This window comes from Nicotiana attenuata, chromosome 6, assembly GCF_001879085.1.
Source record: "Nicotiana attenuata strain UT chromosome 6, NIATTr2, whole genome shotgun sequence".
Classification (NCBI taxonomy): Eukaryota; Viridiplantae; Streptophyta; class Magnoliopsida; order Solanales; family Solanaceae; genus Nicotiana; species Nicotiana attenuata.
The window spans coordinates 38,841,486-38,859,236 of NC_031994.1; the positions used below are offsets into that span (position 1 = coordinate 38,841,486).

General features: G+C 42.4%; 2 protein-coding genes across 2 annotated transcripts; one reads left to right on the plus strand and one right to left on the minus strand.

Moving 5' to 3' along the window:
* LOC109226860 (auxin-responsive protein SAUR32-like) lies at positions 1,786-2,706 on the plus strand. The gene has a single exon (XM_019391748.1). It carries the CDS (start codon positions 2,192-2,194, stop codon positions 2,537-2,539), a length of 348 nt encoding a protein of 115 aa, XP_019247293.1. The 5' UTR covers positions 1,786-2,191; the 3' UTR covers positions 2,540-2,706.
* Positions 16,975-17,430, minus strand: LOC109227784 (uncharacterized mitochondrial protein AtMg00240-like). The gene has a single exon (XM_019392981.1). It carries the CDS (start codon positions 17,428-17,430, stop codon positions 16,975-16,977), a length of 456 nt encoding a protein of 151 aa, XP_019248526.1.

The window sequence follows — 17,751 nt, forward strand, 5'->3', positions numbered from 1 at the left end:
ATCCCTAAATTTTTCTTTCAAATCCCATGATTTTGATGTTAAATCTCATAAATAATCATGTATTATAATTGAAAAGTGATCAATTTCACTTACCTAATGGTTTAGTATGAAAATCTTTCCACAAAATCGTCTCCTACCATATCTAGGGTTCAAAATATAATAAAATGAAGTTAAATCCCGAAATACTCAGCTATAATGAAGCTGCAGATGTCGCATTTGCGACCTGGGGTTCGCAAATACGAATCCCGCAAATGCAGAAACATGATTGCAAAAGCGATCACTGACCAACTCTGTTGACATCACAAATTCGACATAAAGCTCACAAACGCGAAACTTGGCACTTCGAAAAAGTGACAGGAATGTCGCAAATGCGGAAAATCCCACGCCCTGGTGGAACCGCAAATGCGATCAATTTATTCACAAATGCGTACTCCACGGTGCCACCCCAACCTCGCAAATGCGGAACCCTCCTCGCAAATGCGAACAGAATCTCGTATTTGCGAGACCTGAACCACCAGACAAAAACCAGCAAAACTTATATTCTTCCAAATACTCCCAAACGCGTCCGAAACTTACCCGAGCCTCGTGGGCTCCATATCAAACATTAAAACAAGTGCATAAATATCGTATAAACTCGCTCGCACGACCAAAACGCCAAAATAACATCTAGAACCACAAATCGGACACCAAAACTCATGAAAATCTCAATGAAGTTTAAGAACTTCTAGAATTGCAACCAAGCATCTGAATCATATCAAACCACCTCCAAATGACACCAAATTTTGCAGATAAGTCAAATAGCAAAACAGACCTATTCCAAGTCCCAAAATAATAATCCGAACCCGATAGCCGTAAAGTCAAACCATGGTCAAACTTAAGAAAATTCTAACCCTTTAGATTGCCAACTTTCGGCCTAACAAGTCAAATCAACCTAGGAATCTCCGAATTCAATTCCTGGCATACTCTCAAGTCCAAAATCATCATCCAGACCTAACGAAATTATCAAAGCTCCAATATGAGGTCAAATACACAAAATCAAACCTTGTCCGTTCTTCCAACTTAAAGCTTCTAAAATGAGAATCATTCATCCAAACCAATCCCGAACCACTCGAAAATCAAAACCAACGATACGTACAAGTCATAATACACCATGTAAAGCTATTCGTGACCTCAAATCGCTGAACTGAAAGCAAATGCTCAAAACGGATGGTCGGGTTGTTACAGTAAGCCTCAATACTTTACCACAGTCTTAAAGAATAACTTGACAGCTTCCTTGGCTGTTTAACCTGGTGATGCAGGCATGAAAGTGGCATATTTTCAAAAATTTATCCACAACCATCACAATAGTATTATAAACGTCGGACTTAGGCAGACAAGTGATCAAGTCCACATTCACGCTCTCACACGAACCCTCCGCAATTGGTAGTGAATCCAAAAAAGATAAGGATGAGTTATTTAAGAGGGTGTTTGGACTGACTTTTAAGCTGGTCAAATCAGCTGCTATGCTCTTTTTAGCTTATTTCAACTGCTTAAAACAAGCCAAAAGCAATAAGTTGGGCAACCACAACTTATCGGTTTTTGGATTAAAAGCTATTTTTGCTGAATTTTTTTTTAAGTCAATCCAAATGGGCTTGTTATTCCGATGAAGCCACGTGACAGTCTATCCAATTGAATGATAGTATAACGGTATGTCGAAAATAACCAAATAGTAAAAGGAATGATATTTTCAAATACAGGGTATATTTCGCCCTTTTTTGTGAAATATGAAATCTAGAAAGTAGAGCATTTCTTTTTCCTCCGTTTTTGGACTAGATCATTTACCACACCGATATGAACCGTTCCAGCTATTCATATTTTTATCCTTGGAAGTATAGAAGTATTCCTCATGCCCCTATAAACCCTACGCGTATATATAGACTTCTCTGTCTCTTGGAAAAACTCCGACTTTCATCATCAGAATTTATTCAGAGCAAGATTTATGCAGTAGAACATGAGCAACATCCCAAAATCCTTAACCGAGTCTTCCTTTACCCTCTTCAAACTTGCCATCTCGGCTTCTGATCCTTGGCCTTTCTCTCTTGTTTTATTATAACCTCTTGTATACTCTTTTGTCAAACAAGAAAAGAAGTCCCTCTATATAGAGGTTTATAGGGTATTCTTGTTTTTTAATTGATTCTTCAATCGTATAGTGATGGGACATCATCATCTGAATTTCCATTTTCATGTGCCTCAAATTCACTTTCATCATAACCATGGCCATGGAAAGAAAGAATTGAAAGATATTCCAAAAGGGTGTCTGGCAATTACTGTGGGACATGGTGAAGAGCAGCAGAGGTTTGTTATTCCTGTCACTTACATTAATCATCCGCTGTTTATGCAGCTATTGAAGGAAGCAGAGGAAGAATATGGATTTGATCATAAAGGTCCAATTAAGATTCCTTGTCATATTGAGGAATTTCGACATGTTCAAGGGGTGATTGACAAGGAAGCTGCCTCTCACAATCACCATAATCACAACCCCTGGTGCTTCAAAGCGTGATTTTCTTATTTTAGTTTGTGATACTACTTTTTTACACAAAATTTTATTTGTGCTTGCCTTTTCCTTTGTGTTTTCTCTTCTATAAAAAAATGTTCATATATCAAAATTATGTTGAAAGACGATGACGGAAATTGAATGATATTGCAGTAGTGAGTTTTCTTTGTTCACATTGGAGGAATCTTAGTAGTTTGGCTACCTGAATTTTCACCATTTCCCACCGTATAATCCCCTCCCCCATTTCCCCTTACCCTACCCCAATTTATAATAATAAAAAAAAAAACTGAATCTCGATAGATTGTTAATGTGCTCCCAAGACTGCTTTTTATCAAGAATATGAGAGATCAGAGAAGAATGAATGGGCTAATAAGTTCATACTTACTATTTGTTGTAATTTTAAAAGACATTTACGTATAAATTTCAACTGTGTTTCTTTTGTTCTGTTTTATTTGACTGCGTAGATATTCTTTATAGGATTAGAGTGTATAAAACTTGCACGCTAAACATATTGAGGGTTTGGTGGACATAATTATTTCAACGGCAAAAAACAGAAGTGTTAGAAAGTCTGATCAGATAATATCACGCTAAACTTTGTTCTTTTCTTTATTAGGGTGTAGACCGTTAAATTGGCCCTTTTGGCTCCCTAAAATTCTAAGTAGGCCTCAGTTTGTTCATACTTTTGGTTTTTCTATCAATTCTGCACTTATGATTAGAGATGATTATTTTATGTACTTTCTTTGCTTTTGGCGCTCCATCATCCCAATACTCTTGGATTCCCTTTAGTGGGAGATAACGGAAGTGGTGGATTGAGAAATTGAAATTCATTACCAGTGCTAAAATTTTAAGATAAGTATAATTATAATGGACAACTGTTATCTTGTTTAACTATGAAAACACAGTTTTTAAAGGAATTTGCATCAATTCCTTCGAAAAAAATAAATAATCTTGAAGGGTACAGAGAGCTCCTTCCCACTTATTTTCAGAAGAGATATAGTATCTTTTTGTGTACGAATATTTCCAACTAATAATTGCTACTTTGCTTAATGTCGAAGGCTGGTAAGATCATGTAATGATGTAGTACTATTGAGGAATCCAAGAGTGTTTTGTGGATTTCATAATTTGAATGTGAAAACAAACGTGGATCACAAACCATATGGGCCCATGTGAAGAATTCTACAAGTAATCATTCTTGATAGCAAATGGGTTGGTGACGGTGCTAGATTTCATTAGTCCAACAACGATAAAGTTGAACTTGCAAATAACTGAAAGATAACATCTACGCCTCATTCCAAGCTAAATGGGTAGGTTAACATGAATCCTCAATGAGATTAATATTGGGGTATTATCATTTTTAACCTGCACCAGAAACTATTTATATTTGGTAGCAAAAAAATATGTATAAAATTTGTATATAACATCCAGAATGTATATGTATACAAAAGAAAATATATTTTTTCAGTTATTATTTTGAGAGCGGCTATACAGTGTCATTTTCTTATATTCTGTTTGGATCCATAATATTTTAATACGCATTACTTAAAGATTTTCTAACGTTAAGCGTTTTGCAATATACTCTAACAATTATATCTTTAATATACTAAGAGTTTTAAAGTACTACTCTTTTGGTTGGTATGATCAACATTGTTTTTATATTTCAATTTTTCTATCTTTTGATAAATTTGTCTGAATTCTAAATCTTTTGAGACTTTCTTTTTCTAGGTATATCTTTCTCTTATAATACATTCAGCATCATCTGGCAGTGACATTCTCTCATTATGTTTCTTGCACCTTTAAACGGGCGTATTCATTTCTGATCTTATTGCAAATAACTAAAGTATCATTTTTATCATACTATACTAAAAATAAGAACATCCTACCTCAAATTGTTGTGATATACAGAGAAATACAGTGAAGATGAAGATATTAGGAAGAAGAAGAAGAAGACACAATCAAAGAGAGGGAAAGAGACGAAGATAGCTAAGAATTTCTGTTTGTTATATTCTTTAGTGGAGGCTATGTACATATATTTATGTATACGGTGAAAATCAGGGAAGGCCAATTTAAGGCTTCTATTGCGTTTCAAGCCCGGCCTCGATGGACTCGAAGCACAGTCTAAGGCTCGTTCCTGAAGCACTCGCCTCGAGAGGGTATATCGAAGACTCTTCACAGTGTACCTCGAGGCAGCATGAAAATCGACGATCGTCAAGGAAAGGCGGGATATTCGCGAGGGCATATGATTAGAACTGACAGAATCTGCAAGAAATAGTACAAATCCGTACTAAGCCATTATACTGCTGTACCAATAACATTTCCTCGTCATTATTAGATATGTACTATGTTGGGATTCCCCTCCCTCCCTCCTATATAAAGGGGACCCTTGTCATTTTGTAAGAAAAACATGAATATTGAATACAATAGAACATTCTCTGCTTTTTTTGCCTAAAACGTGTTCAACAATCACTTTACAGATTTATTGCTTGTTCATTTATTGTTCATTCATTGTTCTTCATTTATTGCCCATTATTATCCGCAAAAGGCTATCTTGAGGCCTTCGATATCATTGTTTCTTCATCAATTGTTCATTGCTAACCGCCTTAACTAGACCTTGAGGCACCCTGTTCCAGCCAGCTCGAGGCCCAGTCTTGCGATAGCATTGGTTTGCATATCTTGTTCTCTTTACTTACACTTAGCATCTATTGCCAAACAACTAGTATTAAAATAAATCACATATTTTTAGAACCACAAAATCAAATATAATTGTTAATACTATTTTCAAGGTAAACAGTTTGGCGCCCACCGTGGGGATAAAAATAATAGTGATTGTTTTGGTGCTGGTTTTCTGAACACACAAGTTATCCTTCACGCTTTTTCTTGTCCAAGAATCTTTGATTTCAGGTCAAAAAATATCTAACTCAGCAGATGCACATGAAAATAACGGTATTGGGCTTAATGGAGAGAACGGTGTAGATGTTGTTGTACCACCGCAAAACCCTAGGGTGGCACCAGCACAAATCCCCATCAACATGGGCTCACGCAACGCTGTGCATGTCGATGTGAGCTCTCATACCAACGGAAGTGTGCTCAGGGAAAACCAACATGAAGCACAGGGGGCTCCAGCTCGGGAGGAAAGAGAAGTTAGCCTTCAAGTTATTTTTGAGATGTTGCAAGCACAACAAGTGGCTATTGCTCAGCTACAAAGTCAACAAAAAACTCCAAGCACAGCAGCACCGGAAACGGCTCCTCGAGTCGAGCAGGCACCAGAGAGATCAAGCAACACAGGTCAGCAGCAGACCCCGCTATTATGAAGATGCTCAAGGACCTCACCAAAAGGATTGAATCGGGATAAAAGAAGATAGAGGCTAACGATAAAAAGGTGGAGACTTATAACTTGAGGGTCGATCAGATCCCGAGCGCACCCCCGATTCTAAAAGGTGTATATTCAAAGAAATTCATGCAGAAACCATTCCCATCAAGTGCGGCTCCGAAGCCCATCCCGAAGAAATTCAGAATGCCCGATGTCCTGAAGTATAACGGGACCACGGACCCTAATGAGCACATTACCTCTTATACTTGTGCTGTAAAAGGGAATGACTTAAAGGATGACGAAATTGAGTCTGTCTTGTTGAAGAAATTTGGAGAAACGCTGTCAAAGGGGGCTATGGTGTGGTATCATAACCTACCCTCGAATTCAATAGATTTATTTGCCATGTTGGTAGACTCTTTTATGAAGGCACACGCTGGTGCCATCAAGGTCGCCACCAGGAAGTCCGATGTCTTCAAAATCAAACAGAGAGAAAACGAGATGCTAAGGGAATTTGTATCTCGCTTTCAGATGATGCGAATGGAATTACCACCAGTCTCCGATGACTTGGCAGTATAGGCCTTCACTCAGGGCTTGAACGAACGAAGCTCGGTAGCTTCGAAGCAGCTAAAACAAAATTTGATCGAATACCTCACCGTAACCTGGGCGGATGTGCACAATAGGTATCAATCGAAGATCAGGGTCGAAAATGACCAATTAGGAGCCCCTTCGGGCTCAGTATATCCTAGCAGGCTCCTAGCAACGGAACCAAAGTCTATAGAAAGGGAGTCGAGATCAGGCAAAGAAAGGTATCAGCCATACTTCAAAGATCGAAGAGACACTTCGAGGCAGAATATACCTCAAAATGATCGAGGAGTAGATTGAGGGAAAAATTCCTCGGGACTTATGAGCAAGACCGGGTTTGACAGGCATTCGAGGCCAATGGAGGCACCCCGACTGTCGGAATACAATTTAAACATCGATGTCTTAAACATCGTATCAGCCATGGGTAGAATTAGGGATACCAGATGGCCAAAACCCGCACAGTCAGATCCTTCCCGAAGGAACCCTAACTTGATGTGCGAATACCATGGCATTCACGGTCATATGACCGAGGATTGTAGGCAGCTCCGAGAGGAGGTGGCCCGGCTGATCAACGAAGGGCACCTTCGAGAATTCCTCAGCAATCGAGCCAATAACCACTTTCGAGAAAGAGAGGCGAACAGAAAGAATGGACCAGAAGAACCTCAGCACATCATTCACATGGTCATTGGAGGAACCGACGTCCCATAGGGACCCATCTTCAAACGGGACAAAGTGTCCATCGCAACGAAAAGGCAAACTCGGAGATATATACCCAAGGACGCCCTTACATTTAGAGAAGAAGACATCGAGGCCTTGTCCCAACCACATAATGGTGCACTAGTAATTTCTTTTCTTTTGAATAACATTCAAATTAAACGTGTGCTTGTGGATCCAGGTAGCTCGGCCAACATAATCAGGTCGAAGGTGGTAGAGCAGCTCAGACTGCTCGATCAGATCATACCCACCTCTCGAGCCCTCAATGGATTCAACATGACAAGCGAGACAACGAAGGGAGAAATCATCCTCCCAGTCAACGTGTCTGGTACAGTTCAAGACACCAAGTTTCATGTCATCGAAGGTGACATGAGGTACAATGCCTTACTTGGAAGACCGCGGATACACAACGTGAGGGCGGTACCATCAACTCTTCATCAGACAATGAAGTTCCCAACAAAAGATGGTATAAAAGTGGTGTACGGAGAACAACGTGCGGCAAAGGAGATGTTCGCGGTAAACGACATGGCACCAACATCGACTCTCCCTGTCCAGGATGAGTCAGGAAACAGGCTGACCCTTGAGGAACAGGTGATCTGTGAGCATTCGAACGAATATGACGAGGAAGACTTCCTCGCTCCTCGGACCTTCGTTGACCCCGAGGAGCCGGATGCAACAAAATCAACGGTCGAAGAACTAGAACAGGCCGTCTTGATCGAGCATCTTCCAGATCGAAAGGTATACCTGGGAACGGGATAACCCCCGAACTCAGGAAAAAACTCATACAATTTCTTATTAACAACATTGATCGCTTTGCTTGGTCCCATTTAGACATGACACGGATCCCGCCGCAAATAACCACCCATAGACTAAGTGTTGATCCCAGGTTCAAACCAGTGAAGCAAAAAAGGAGGCCCCAATCCGAGGTAAAACATGCGTTCATCAAAGACGAGGTAACAAAACTCCTCAAAATAGGATCAATTAGGGAGGTAAAATTCTCCGAATGGTTGGCTAATATAATAGTGGTTCCCAAAAAAGGAAACAAATTAAGAATGTGCGTAGATTATAAAGACTTAAATGCCCCAAAGGCTCATTCCCATTGCCCAACATCGATCGCTTGATTGATGCCACGGCTGGACACGAGATCCTCACTTTTCTCGACGCCTACTCCGGGTATAATCAAATTCAAATGAACCCAAAGGACAGGGAAAAGACTTCGTTCATCACGAAGTATGGTACATACTGTTATAATGTAATGCCCTTCGGGCTAAAAAACGCAGGAGCTACGTACCAAAGCCTAGTTAATAAGATGTTCGAACATCAAATAGGCTAATCGATGGAAGTTTACATTGATGACATGCTAGTTAAGTCCCTGCGCGCAGAGGACCATTTGACTCATTTGCAGGAAACATTCGATATCCTTAGAAGCTACAACATGAAGCTCAACCCCGAGAAATGTGCCTTTGGAGTAGGATCGGGCAAATTTTTAGTCTTCATGGTGTCGAATAGGGGGATCGAGATCAACCCCGACAAAATCAAGGCCATTGAAGAAATCACAGTGGTGAACAATGTGAAGGCCGTACAGTGGTTGACCGGGCGGATAGCGGCCTTAGGCCGATTCATCTCGAGATCGTCAGATCGGAGTCATCATTTCTTCTCCTTGCTCAAGAAGAAAAACAACTTTGAGTGGACTCCGGAATGCCAACATGCTTTGGAGGAATTAAAGCGGTATCTCTCGAGCTCGCCTTTGATCCACACCCCGAAGGAAGATGAAATGTTGTACTTGTATCTGGCCGTATCCGAAGTAGCAGTAAATGGTGTGTTGTTTCAGGAAGAACAAGGTACACAATTGTTTATTACGTAAGTCGGACTCTAGGAGATGCTGAAACCAGGTATCCACACTTAGAAAAATTAGCTCTTGCATTAATAAGTGCATCTTGGAAACTAAAACCTTATTTTCAATGCCATCGTATATGTGTTTAACAACATACCCTCTTCGAAAAATCTTGCACAAACCTGAATTGTCGGGCAGATTGGCCAAATGGGCCATCGAGCTCGTAGGGTATGATATCGAGTACCAACCCCAGACGGCTATCAAGTCCTAAATTGTGGCAGACTTCGTGGTCGACTTTACGCCTGCCCTCGTGCCCGAGGTAGAGAAAGAAATCTTGCTAAAAACGGGCACATCATTGGGGGTATGCATCCTATTCATCGACGGTGCCTTCAACGTAAAAGGGTCGGGGCTCGGCATCATTCTCAAACCACCTACGGGCGGCATAATCAGGCAATCTATAAAAACTTCGAAATTTACTGACAATGAGGCCAAGTATGAGGCTATAATTGCAGGTCTCGAGCTGGCCAAGAGCCTAGGAGCAGAAGTCGTCGAAGCAAAATGCGAGTCCCTTCTGGTAGTCAACCAAGTAAATGGGAGCTTCGAGGTTCGAGAAGACAGGATGCAAAGATACTTAGACAAACTTCAGGTCATATTGCTTCATTTTAAAGAATGGACTCTGGTCTACATTCTTCGAGATCAGAACAGTGAGGCCGATGTACTCGCAAACCTGGGTTCATCCATCGAAGAAGATGACATACTCCCGGGGGCTGTTGTACAGTTATCCAAGTCGGTGATTGAAGAAGGACACGCCGAGATCAACTCAACAAGTCTTACAAGGGATTGGAGGAATAAATACATCGACTATTTGAGAAACGGGAAGCTGCCCACAGACCCAAAAGAATCAAGGGCCCTTCGAGCCAAAGCAGCTCGATTTTCACTCGACGAGAATGGAACACTATATAGAAGGACCTTCGACAGACCTCTAGCAGTATGCTTGGGACCGGGGGACACCAATTATGTACTTCGAGAAATCCACGAGGGCACTTGTGGAAATCATTCCGGCGCCAATTCTTTGGTTCGAAAGGTGACCAGAGCAGGCTACTATTGGGACAGTATGGAGAAGGACACCAAGGAATTCGCTCGAAGGTGTGACAAATGCCAAAGGTTTGCGCCAATGATTCACCAACCCGGTGAACAGCTACATTCAGTCTTATCACCATGGCCATTCATGAAATGGGGGATGGACATCGTTGGCCCCCTGCCAACGGCGCCAGGTAAAGCCAGATTTATTCTGTTTATGACTGACTATTTCTCGAAATGGGTGGAAGCACAGGCCTTCGAGAAGATAAGAGTAAAAGAAGTCATTGACTTCATCTGGGACCACGTCATATGCCAATTCGGGATCCCCTCCGAGATTACATGTGATAATGGGAAGCAGTTCATAGGCAGCATGGTGACGAAATTCCTCGAAGATCATAAAATCAAGAGGATCCTATCAACGCCCTATCACCCGTATACAAATGGACAGGCCGAGTCCACGAACAAGACCATCGTCCAAAACTTGAAAAAGAGGTTAGAAAATGCGAAGGGAAAATGGAGAGAGGTATTGCCCGAAGTACTATGGGCATACCGAACAACTTCGAAGTCAAGCACATGAGAGACACCGTTCTCTTTGGTATACGGGTCCGAGGCTCTGATACCTGTCGAGGTCGGAGAGCCAAGCGCCTAATTTAGACATGCCACCGAGGACTCGAACAACGAGGCCATGACTACAGCCCTCGAGCTACTAGATGAAAAGTGAGAGGCTGCACTAGTCCGAATGGCCGCCGAAAAACAGAGGATCGAGAGATATTATAACAGGAGAACAAACCTCCGATACTTCAGAGTCGGGGACTTAGTCCTAAGGAATGTCACTCTCAACACTCGAAACCCAAATGAAAGGAAGCTAGGCCCGAGCTAGGAAGGACCGTACCGCGTCCTCGGAGTAGTAGGCAAAGGGTCCTACAAACTTGGCACCATGGAAGGCGAGCAACTTCCAAGCAATTGGAACATATCGATGCTCAAAAATGCTATTATTGCTAAGGTATAACTTTCTCCCTTTTCGCTTTGTCTCATACTAGTCTCTTACAGGTGTTCGATGGGAGACGCCGAAGCACCTTTCGACTCGAAGACCTTGGGTTTTAAATCATGCGTTGCACTCTTTTTCCCTTCGATCGGGTTTTATCTTTAATAGGTTTTACCGGCGAGGTTTTTAATGAGGCAACATCTATATACTACCTAAGGGGAACTCAACATGTATTCAAGGCTTCTTCTCAATCAGCCTCGAATACTAGGGGGCATCCCCCTCGGAGGTTATCTTTTTGAAAAAATCGAGTTACGCCTTAGGGGACCTCGATAGGAAAATATTGTATTGGGCGAAACGGTCGAATGAACCATGTCCATGAAGAACAATCGAGCCTCCGAAGGCAAGAACATGTACACATATATCAAATAATCAAAGAAGCCTCTCTGCTTGTCAAAACACTGTGTGCTTCATAGAAGTTTACTACTTTCACGCAAAATGGCTCAAGGGCCAAAAATCCTCGAACACTCGGGGACTGTCATCGACAGTCAGCTCATCGAAGCCATCAAAAACTCGAGCTCGTAAGACCTCAGTGAGGCAGCATCGAATCTGTAAGACCTCAACGAGGCATGCCCAAACTTATAAGACCTCAATGAGGCAATACCGAGCTTATAAGACCTCAACGAGGCGTACTCAAATTTATAAGACCTTAGAAAGGCATAACCCCGACATTAAGGCCAAGGCTATATATTCGAACTTGTAAGACGCCTAAAAGGCATACCCTTAATATAGACGCCAAGGTCACTACACCCGGAGACTAAAGGCTACGCCCAAACATAAATAATACGGTCGAACTAAAAAGCTACAGCCGAATTAATGCGGCTCGGAGACGTTCGACGGCCGCCATAAAACTAAAGGCCTTCAAATACTTCGAAAAGAACCGGTTAATCAGGCTACCCTCGGTATAAGCAAAGGAGCTTCGATAATATCAGCTCCGAACAATAAAAAGGCTTAAAAAACAATCATCCTTCGATGAAAAGGTTTTGAAAACTCAGCCTTCGAGCGAACCTCCCGAGATACTCAGCTATCGTCACATATCGACTCATAATCGAGGTTCACGTTTGAGCCGTCGAAGATTCGGACGAACATAAAACATGCCAAGGCATAATCAAAACTTCAAAAGTCTTTAGCCAAAATGAGGGAAAACTATAGCCATATTAGAGGTCGCATCGACCCAATCTAAAAAGAGCCTAAGGGCCAATGCGTAAGAGCCTAAGGGCCAGCCTAAAGAGCCTAAGAGCCAATGCGTAAGAGCCTAAGGGCCGGCCTAAAGAGCCTAAGGGCCAATTCGTAAGAGCCTAAGGGCCAGCCTAAAGAACCTAAGGGCCGATCTAAAGAGCCTAAAGGCCAATGTGTTAAAAACTTAAGGGTCGATAGCCCCGGGTCGAAATTTGACTCGAGGATCGAACTCGGAGCGGTTAACTGTTATCGATCATTCATCGAGCATGAAAACCTAAGGGGTTTATATTATAAGTCCGACACATCGGACTGGTTTTCGACAAGCATCAAAGTTTATTCCAAAAAGGCAAAAGGAAGACAAGAAATGACGAAAAGCGAAGATCCTTATATATATAATAAAGGTTCACAAAGACATATTTGCAAGGCTTACGCCTGGAGTCCTTACACAAAAAAGGAACAAACAAAAACCTAATCTACCGCCGGGGTCACTTGACCGGACGGAGCTTCCTCAGAAGATGTGCCTTCAACGGCTTGGCCCTCGACCCCCGAAACATCAACTGCCTCATCCCCCTTAGGGACTTCACCTTCATCTTCATCATCCTCCAAGCCGCTGGCCGAACCACTGGCTGAACCATCATCAAAAGAAAGCAGAGCTGCCGATTCTTCCTCTAGGGCTTTCACCCTCTCGATCTCAGCAGACAAATCGATGCCCCCTGCATGTATATCCTCGAGAGCCTATCTCCAAGATCTTAATTGGGCATGCTCCAGGGCTCAGGTCAGTTCAATCTCGGCCTCTCAGATACCTTCTTGGCTCGAGCATTCGCAGCAGCAGCATCTTCTCGGTACGAGGATATGAGCGCTCGGCTTCGGACTTGGCTGCAGATAGCACGGCCGATTCAGCATGGAGATCCTTATACTTACTACTATCCGCCCTTGCATCCTGAAGATGATGCTCAATCGAGGTTAACTTCCCCTGGAGGGTATCTATCTCGGAGGCTGTCTCGTCCACACGCTGCTTGAGTCCGAGAATCTCAATATCCCTGGCTCTGAGTCCCTCCCTCATCAGGATATATTTCTTTTCAAGCTGCAAAAAACAACCCAAAGGTATTAAATGCTAAAGTCGGGCAAACACGAAAATAAAAACATAAGGAGACTGTATTACCTGCTCAACAAGATCGATCCGCTCTCGAGACACGTCTCCAAATGAGCCCGAAGGTCATGAAGTTCTTCCTCCTTTTTGGTAAAAAGAGCTTTGAGCTCGTCAGCCTTTGATGAGAGCCTCCTACACTCTTCCTCATAGCAGGTCAACTCAGCTTGGGACTTAGCAAAGGCCCGATTGTAAAGCGCTATAGCCTAAAAGCATAAAAGAACAAAATCAGGAAGATGAGGATCGGAGCTCAGAGCATAGTCGACGAAAGATTACATTTTTGCATAGCCTCTCGGCTACCTCGAAAATGAGCGAGGCGTTAAGCTCGGGGTTTGCTTTGACCCAGTGAATAATCCTTCAAACACGTCATTCTCCCCAAGGGACGCCCCCGCATCGGAAGTCTCTCTATTATGGGCATCTCGTATCTCCCTTGGAGAGAATGCTAGACCCGGCGGAGAATTACCAACATCAATAACTCCGGTTGGATCGATCGGGGCCTTCTCTTGCCTCCGGGGAGCCTCAGAGCTGGGCTCCCCTAACTCATCTACCGAATGCCCCTCGGCTCGGGAAATGAATTGGCCGTCGACCGGCTAAGGGACATCATCTGACCCACCCTCGAGAGCCTCTTCGCCTGAGGTGGGACAACATCAGCAACTTCTGGTTTAGAAGCCTTCGGCTTAACAGCCATCGGCTCAGCAGGATCCGAAGCAGACACGCTTTCTCTTCCCCCGAGTGCTAGCGGGGAGTCATCTTTCCCTTCAGCTCGGGGGCTGTTTGCTGCTTCCGAAGTTAAGGCCGCTGAATTGACCTTAGGCTTTTGAGCTTTAGCCTTCTTCGGTTAGGGGGACTTAGTCGGTGATTTTCTCTTCCTCTTCTTCTCCTTGGTAAGTTTTGGGGTATCTGCCTTCCCGGAGGAGGTTTCCATCATCAAAGAGGCCTCTCCCAGGCCTGCACAAACACCAAAGGTAGGTACAAAAAATAAGAATACAGTCAAGGGGTATCTCTTTTAAAGAGCTCAAGTACGGCAGAAGAAAAACCTCACCATGATTTTTTGCTTCCCATCGGGCCTTGGCCAAATCGCACCACACGCGCTTAGCATACATGCAAGTCAAATCGAGCTGGCGAACCCAGCCCGAGAGATCCTTAACCGCGCCAGGGTACCACACAACAACTGCATCATCGAAGGGAGTTAGTTCAAGGGAAAGATGGTACAAAGGAAAGAGAAAATATTTAATTAACATATTCACTTACGATTCATATTCCATTCCTCAGGGAATGGCATCCTTTCAACAGGAATTAGATCCGAGGTCCTAACTCGGACAAAGCGGCTCATCCACCCTCTGTCCTTGCCTTCGTCGGTGCAAGCAAAGAGAATCTTCGGGGCCTGATGTTGAAGCTTAATCAGACCACCTCGATAAAGTCGGGGGTTGTACATCCTAATCAGATGGTCAAGGGTAAAAGGCATCCCCTCGACCATGCTTGCAAAGTGCCTAATCATGTAAACAATGCGCTAGAATGATGGATGGATTTGGCCGAGTGTCACCCGATATTGTCTGCAGAAATCGAGGATCACGGGGTCTATCGATGGCGAGGATGGTTCTACCGGACCTAGGGTAAAAGGATATGTGTATACACTAAGGAAACCGGTTTTATGTGTCGTTACGTCTTCCTCCTGAGATGGAATCTCCACTTGCACAACCTCTCCCCAGTAGCAATCAGCTTTAACCTTCCCAGTGTCGGTTATCAGGCTAATATATCGAGACATGGGTTCGCACCGCCCCGATTTTGAAGAAGGCTTGTCAACCGTGAAATCAGAGGATGTTTCATAGGGTCCGGGGATGCACTCCTCAAGACGAGGAGGTACTATGGCCTTGCCTTTAGACGAGCGTGAAGATGAAGAAGCTTTATCATCTTGGGGAATGGTTCTTGAGGTCTTCGCCATTTTTGCTGAAAGATCTCAGAGGAAAAGAGAAAAAGTGGATGGGAGATGAACACAAGAAGGAAGTAAAAAGAGTTGTTGAAAGTTTGGAGATATGAGGAAGAGTAGGGAGTGAAGGATTAGAGTATTTATAGGGGCCAATAGTGCACGTTGGGGAAAACTAAAGGACGGCCAACCGTTGTAATCAATTCGAGGCTTTTCAAGAGCCATGCGAACGTGACTTTTGAACATACCTCTTTATCACATCAATCACTCGCATGACATAACGGACGCAATGATTGAGGCATTGAAGAGTTGAAGAATTCAAATTGTTCCTTGTTATTTCATTCCAAGAAACGCGGGGACTATCTGTATACGGTCAAAATCAGGGAAGGCCGATTTTAAGGCTTCTATGGCGTTTCAAGCCCGGCCTTGATGGGATCGAAGCACAGTCTAAGGATCATCCCCGAAGCACTCGCCTTGAGAAGGTTTATCTAAGACTCATCACAACATACCTCGAGGCAGCATGAAAATCGACGATCGTCATGGAAAGGCGGGAAATTCGCGAGGGCACGTGACTAGAAGTGACAGAGTCTACGAGAAATATCACAAATCTGTACTAAGCCATTATACAGCTGTACCAATAGCATTTCCTTGTCATTATTAGACATGTACTGTGCTGGGGTTCCCCCCTCCCCCTCCTATAAAAAGGGGACCCTTGTCATTTTGTAAGAAAAACATGAATATTGAATAAAATAGAACATTCTCTACTTTTCTTGCCTAAACGTGTTCAACAATCACTTTACAGATTTATTGATTGTTCATTTATTATTCATTCATTGTTCTTCATTTATTTCCCATTATTATCCGCAAAAGTCTATCTCGAGGTCTTCGATATCATTGTTTCTTCATCAATTGTTCATTGCTAACCGCCTTAACTAGACCTTGAGGCACCCTGTTCTAGCCAGCTCGAGGCCCAGTCATGCGATGGCATTGGTTTGCATATCTTGTTCTCTTTACTTATACTTAGCATCTATTGCCAAACAACTAGTATTGAAATAAATCACATATTTTTAGAACCATAAAATCAAATATAATTGTTAATACCATTTTCAAGGTAAACAATTTATACACCACATTTGGTTGTATATATTTAACTAATTAACTAACTCTCTAACAATCATTAATTGTTAATAACAACCTTTAGCTATAAAGACTAAACTACCCTCATATTATTTAACACCCCCTCTCAAATTAAGTGGTGGAAAAATGTTGATCACACCTAGTTTGGATTTTAAATATTCATGCTGCACTTTGGTTAGTCCCTTTGTAAGAATATCAGCTGGTTGTATGTTGTTGCAACATATTTGGTGATAAGTCCTTGTTGAATTCTTTCCCTCACAAAGTGACAATCAATTTCAATGTGCTTGGTTCTTTCATGGTAGATTGGGTTTGCCACTATTTGTATAGTTGCTTTGCTGTCACTGTAGATATTGATAGGTAACTGGATCTGCGTATCAACTTCTGTTAGTAAACCATACAGCCAAATGAGTTCAACTACTGTTGTTGCTAAGCTTTTGTATTCAGCTTCTGCAGAGCTTCGAGATACAGTAGTTTGTTTCTTATACTTCCAAGAGACTAAGGAGTTACCAACTTAACTAGGAACCCTGTAACTAATTTTCTAGTCAAAGGGCATGTAGCCCAATCTGCATCATAAAAAGCAGTGATTGTATTGTTCTGAGTGCTTGATAGCAAAATCCCTTGCCCTAGCTGACTTTTAACAAATTTCACTATTCTTAAAGCAGCTTCCATGTGTGATCTTTTGGGATGTTGAAGGAATTGGCTAAGAGTTTGAACTCCAAATGCTATGTCTGGCCTGGTTACAGTTAAATATAGTAGTTTTCCTATTAGTCTTTGATAGGAAGTTTGATCAGCCAATCTGTCTTCTTCTTCTGAACATTCTGCCTTACCAATGCAGTCATCATTCTGCTTAGAGGTTAATTTGATGTTAACATCAATCGGAGTTATTGCTGGTTTGGATGCAGCTAAGCAAACTTCTGAAATTAGTTCCAAAGCATATTCTCTCTGATGCATAGTTATTCCTTAATTGGATCTGGCAAACTGAATTACTAAGAAGTATTTTAGCTCCCCCAGATCTTTCATTTTGAATGCATTGTGCAGTAGGATTTTTGTTTCCTCAATCAATTGCAGACTGTCACCTGTGATTAACATATCATCTACATATACTAGAATTATAGTAGTAGCTTCAGTTGTTTTTCTGATGAATAGGGAATGATCATACTGACTTTGTTTGAAGTTGAACCTTAGCAATGCTTCACACAGTTTTGCATTCCATCATCTAGGGGCTTGTTTGAGCCCATACAGGGATTTAACAAGTCTATACATAGTATTCTC

Bases quoted from the DNA above. Each gene is read 5' to 3' on its own strand.
- LOC109226860 (XM_019391748.1), top strand. From the start codon at position 2,192: ATGGGACATCATCATCTGAATTTCCATTTTCATGTGCCTCAAATTCAC.
- LOC109227784 (XM_019392981.1), bottom strand. From the start codon at position 17,430: ATGCATCAGAGAGAATATGCTTTGGAACTAATTTCAGAAGTTTGCTTA.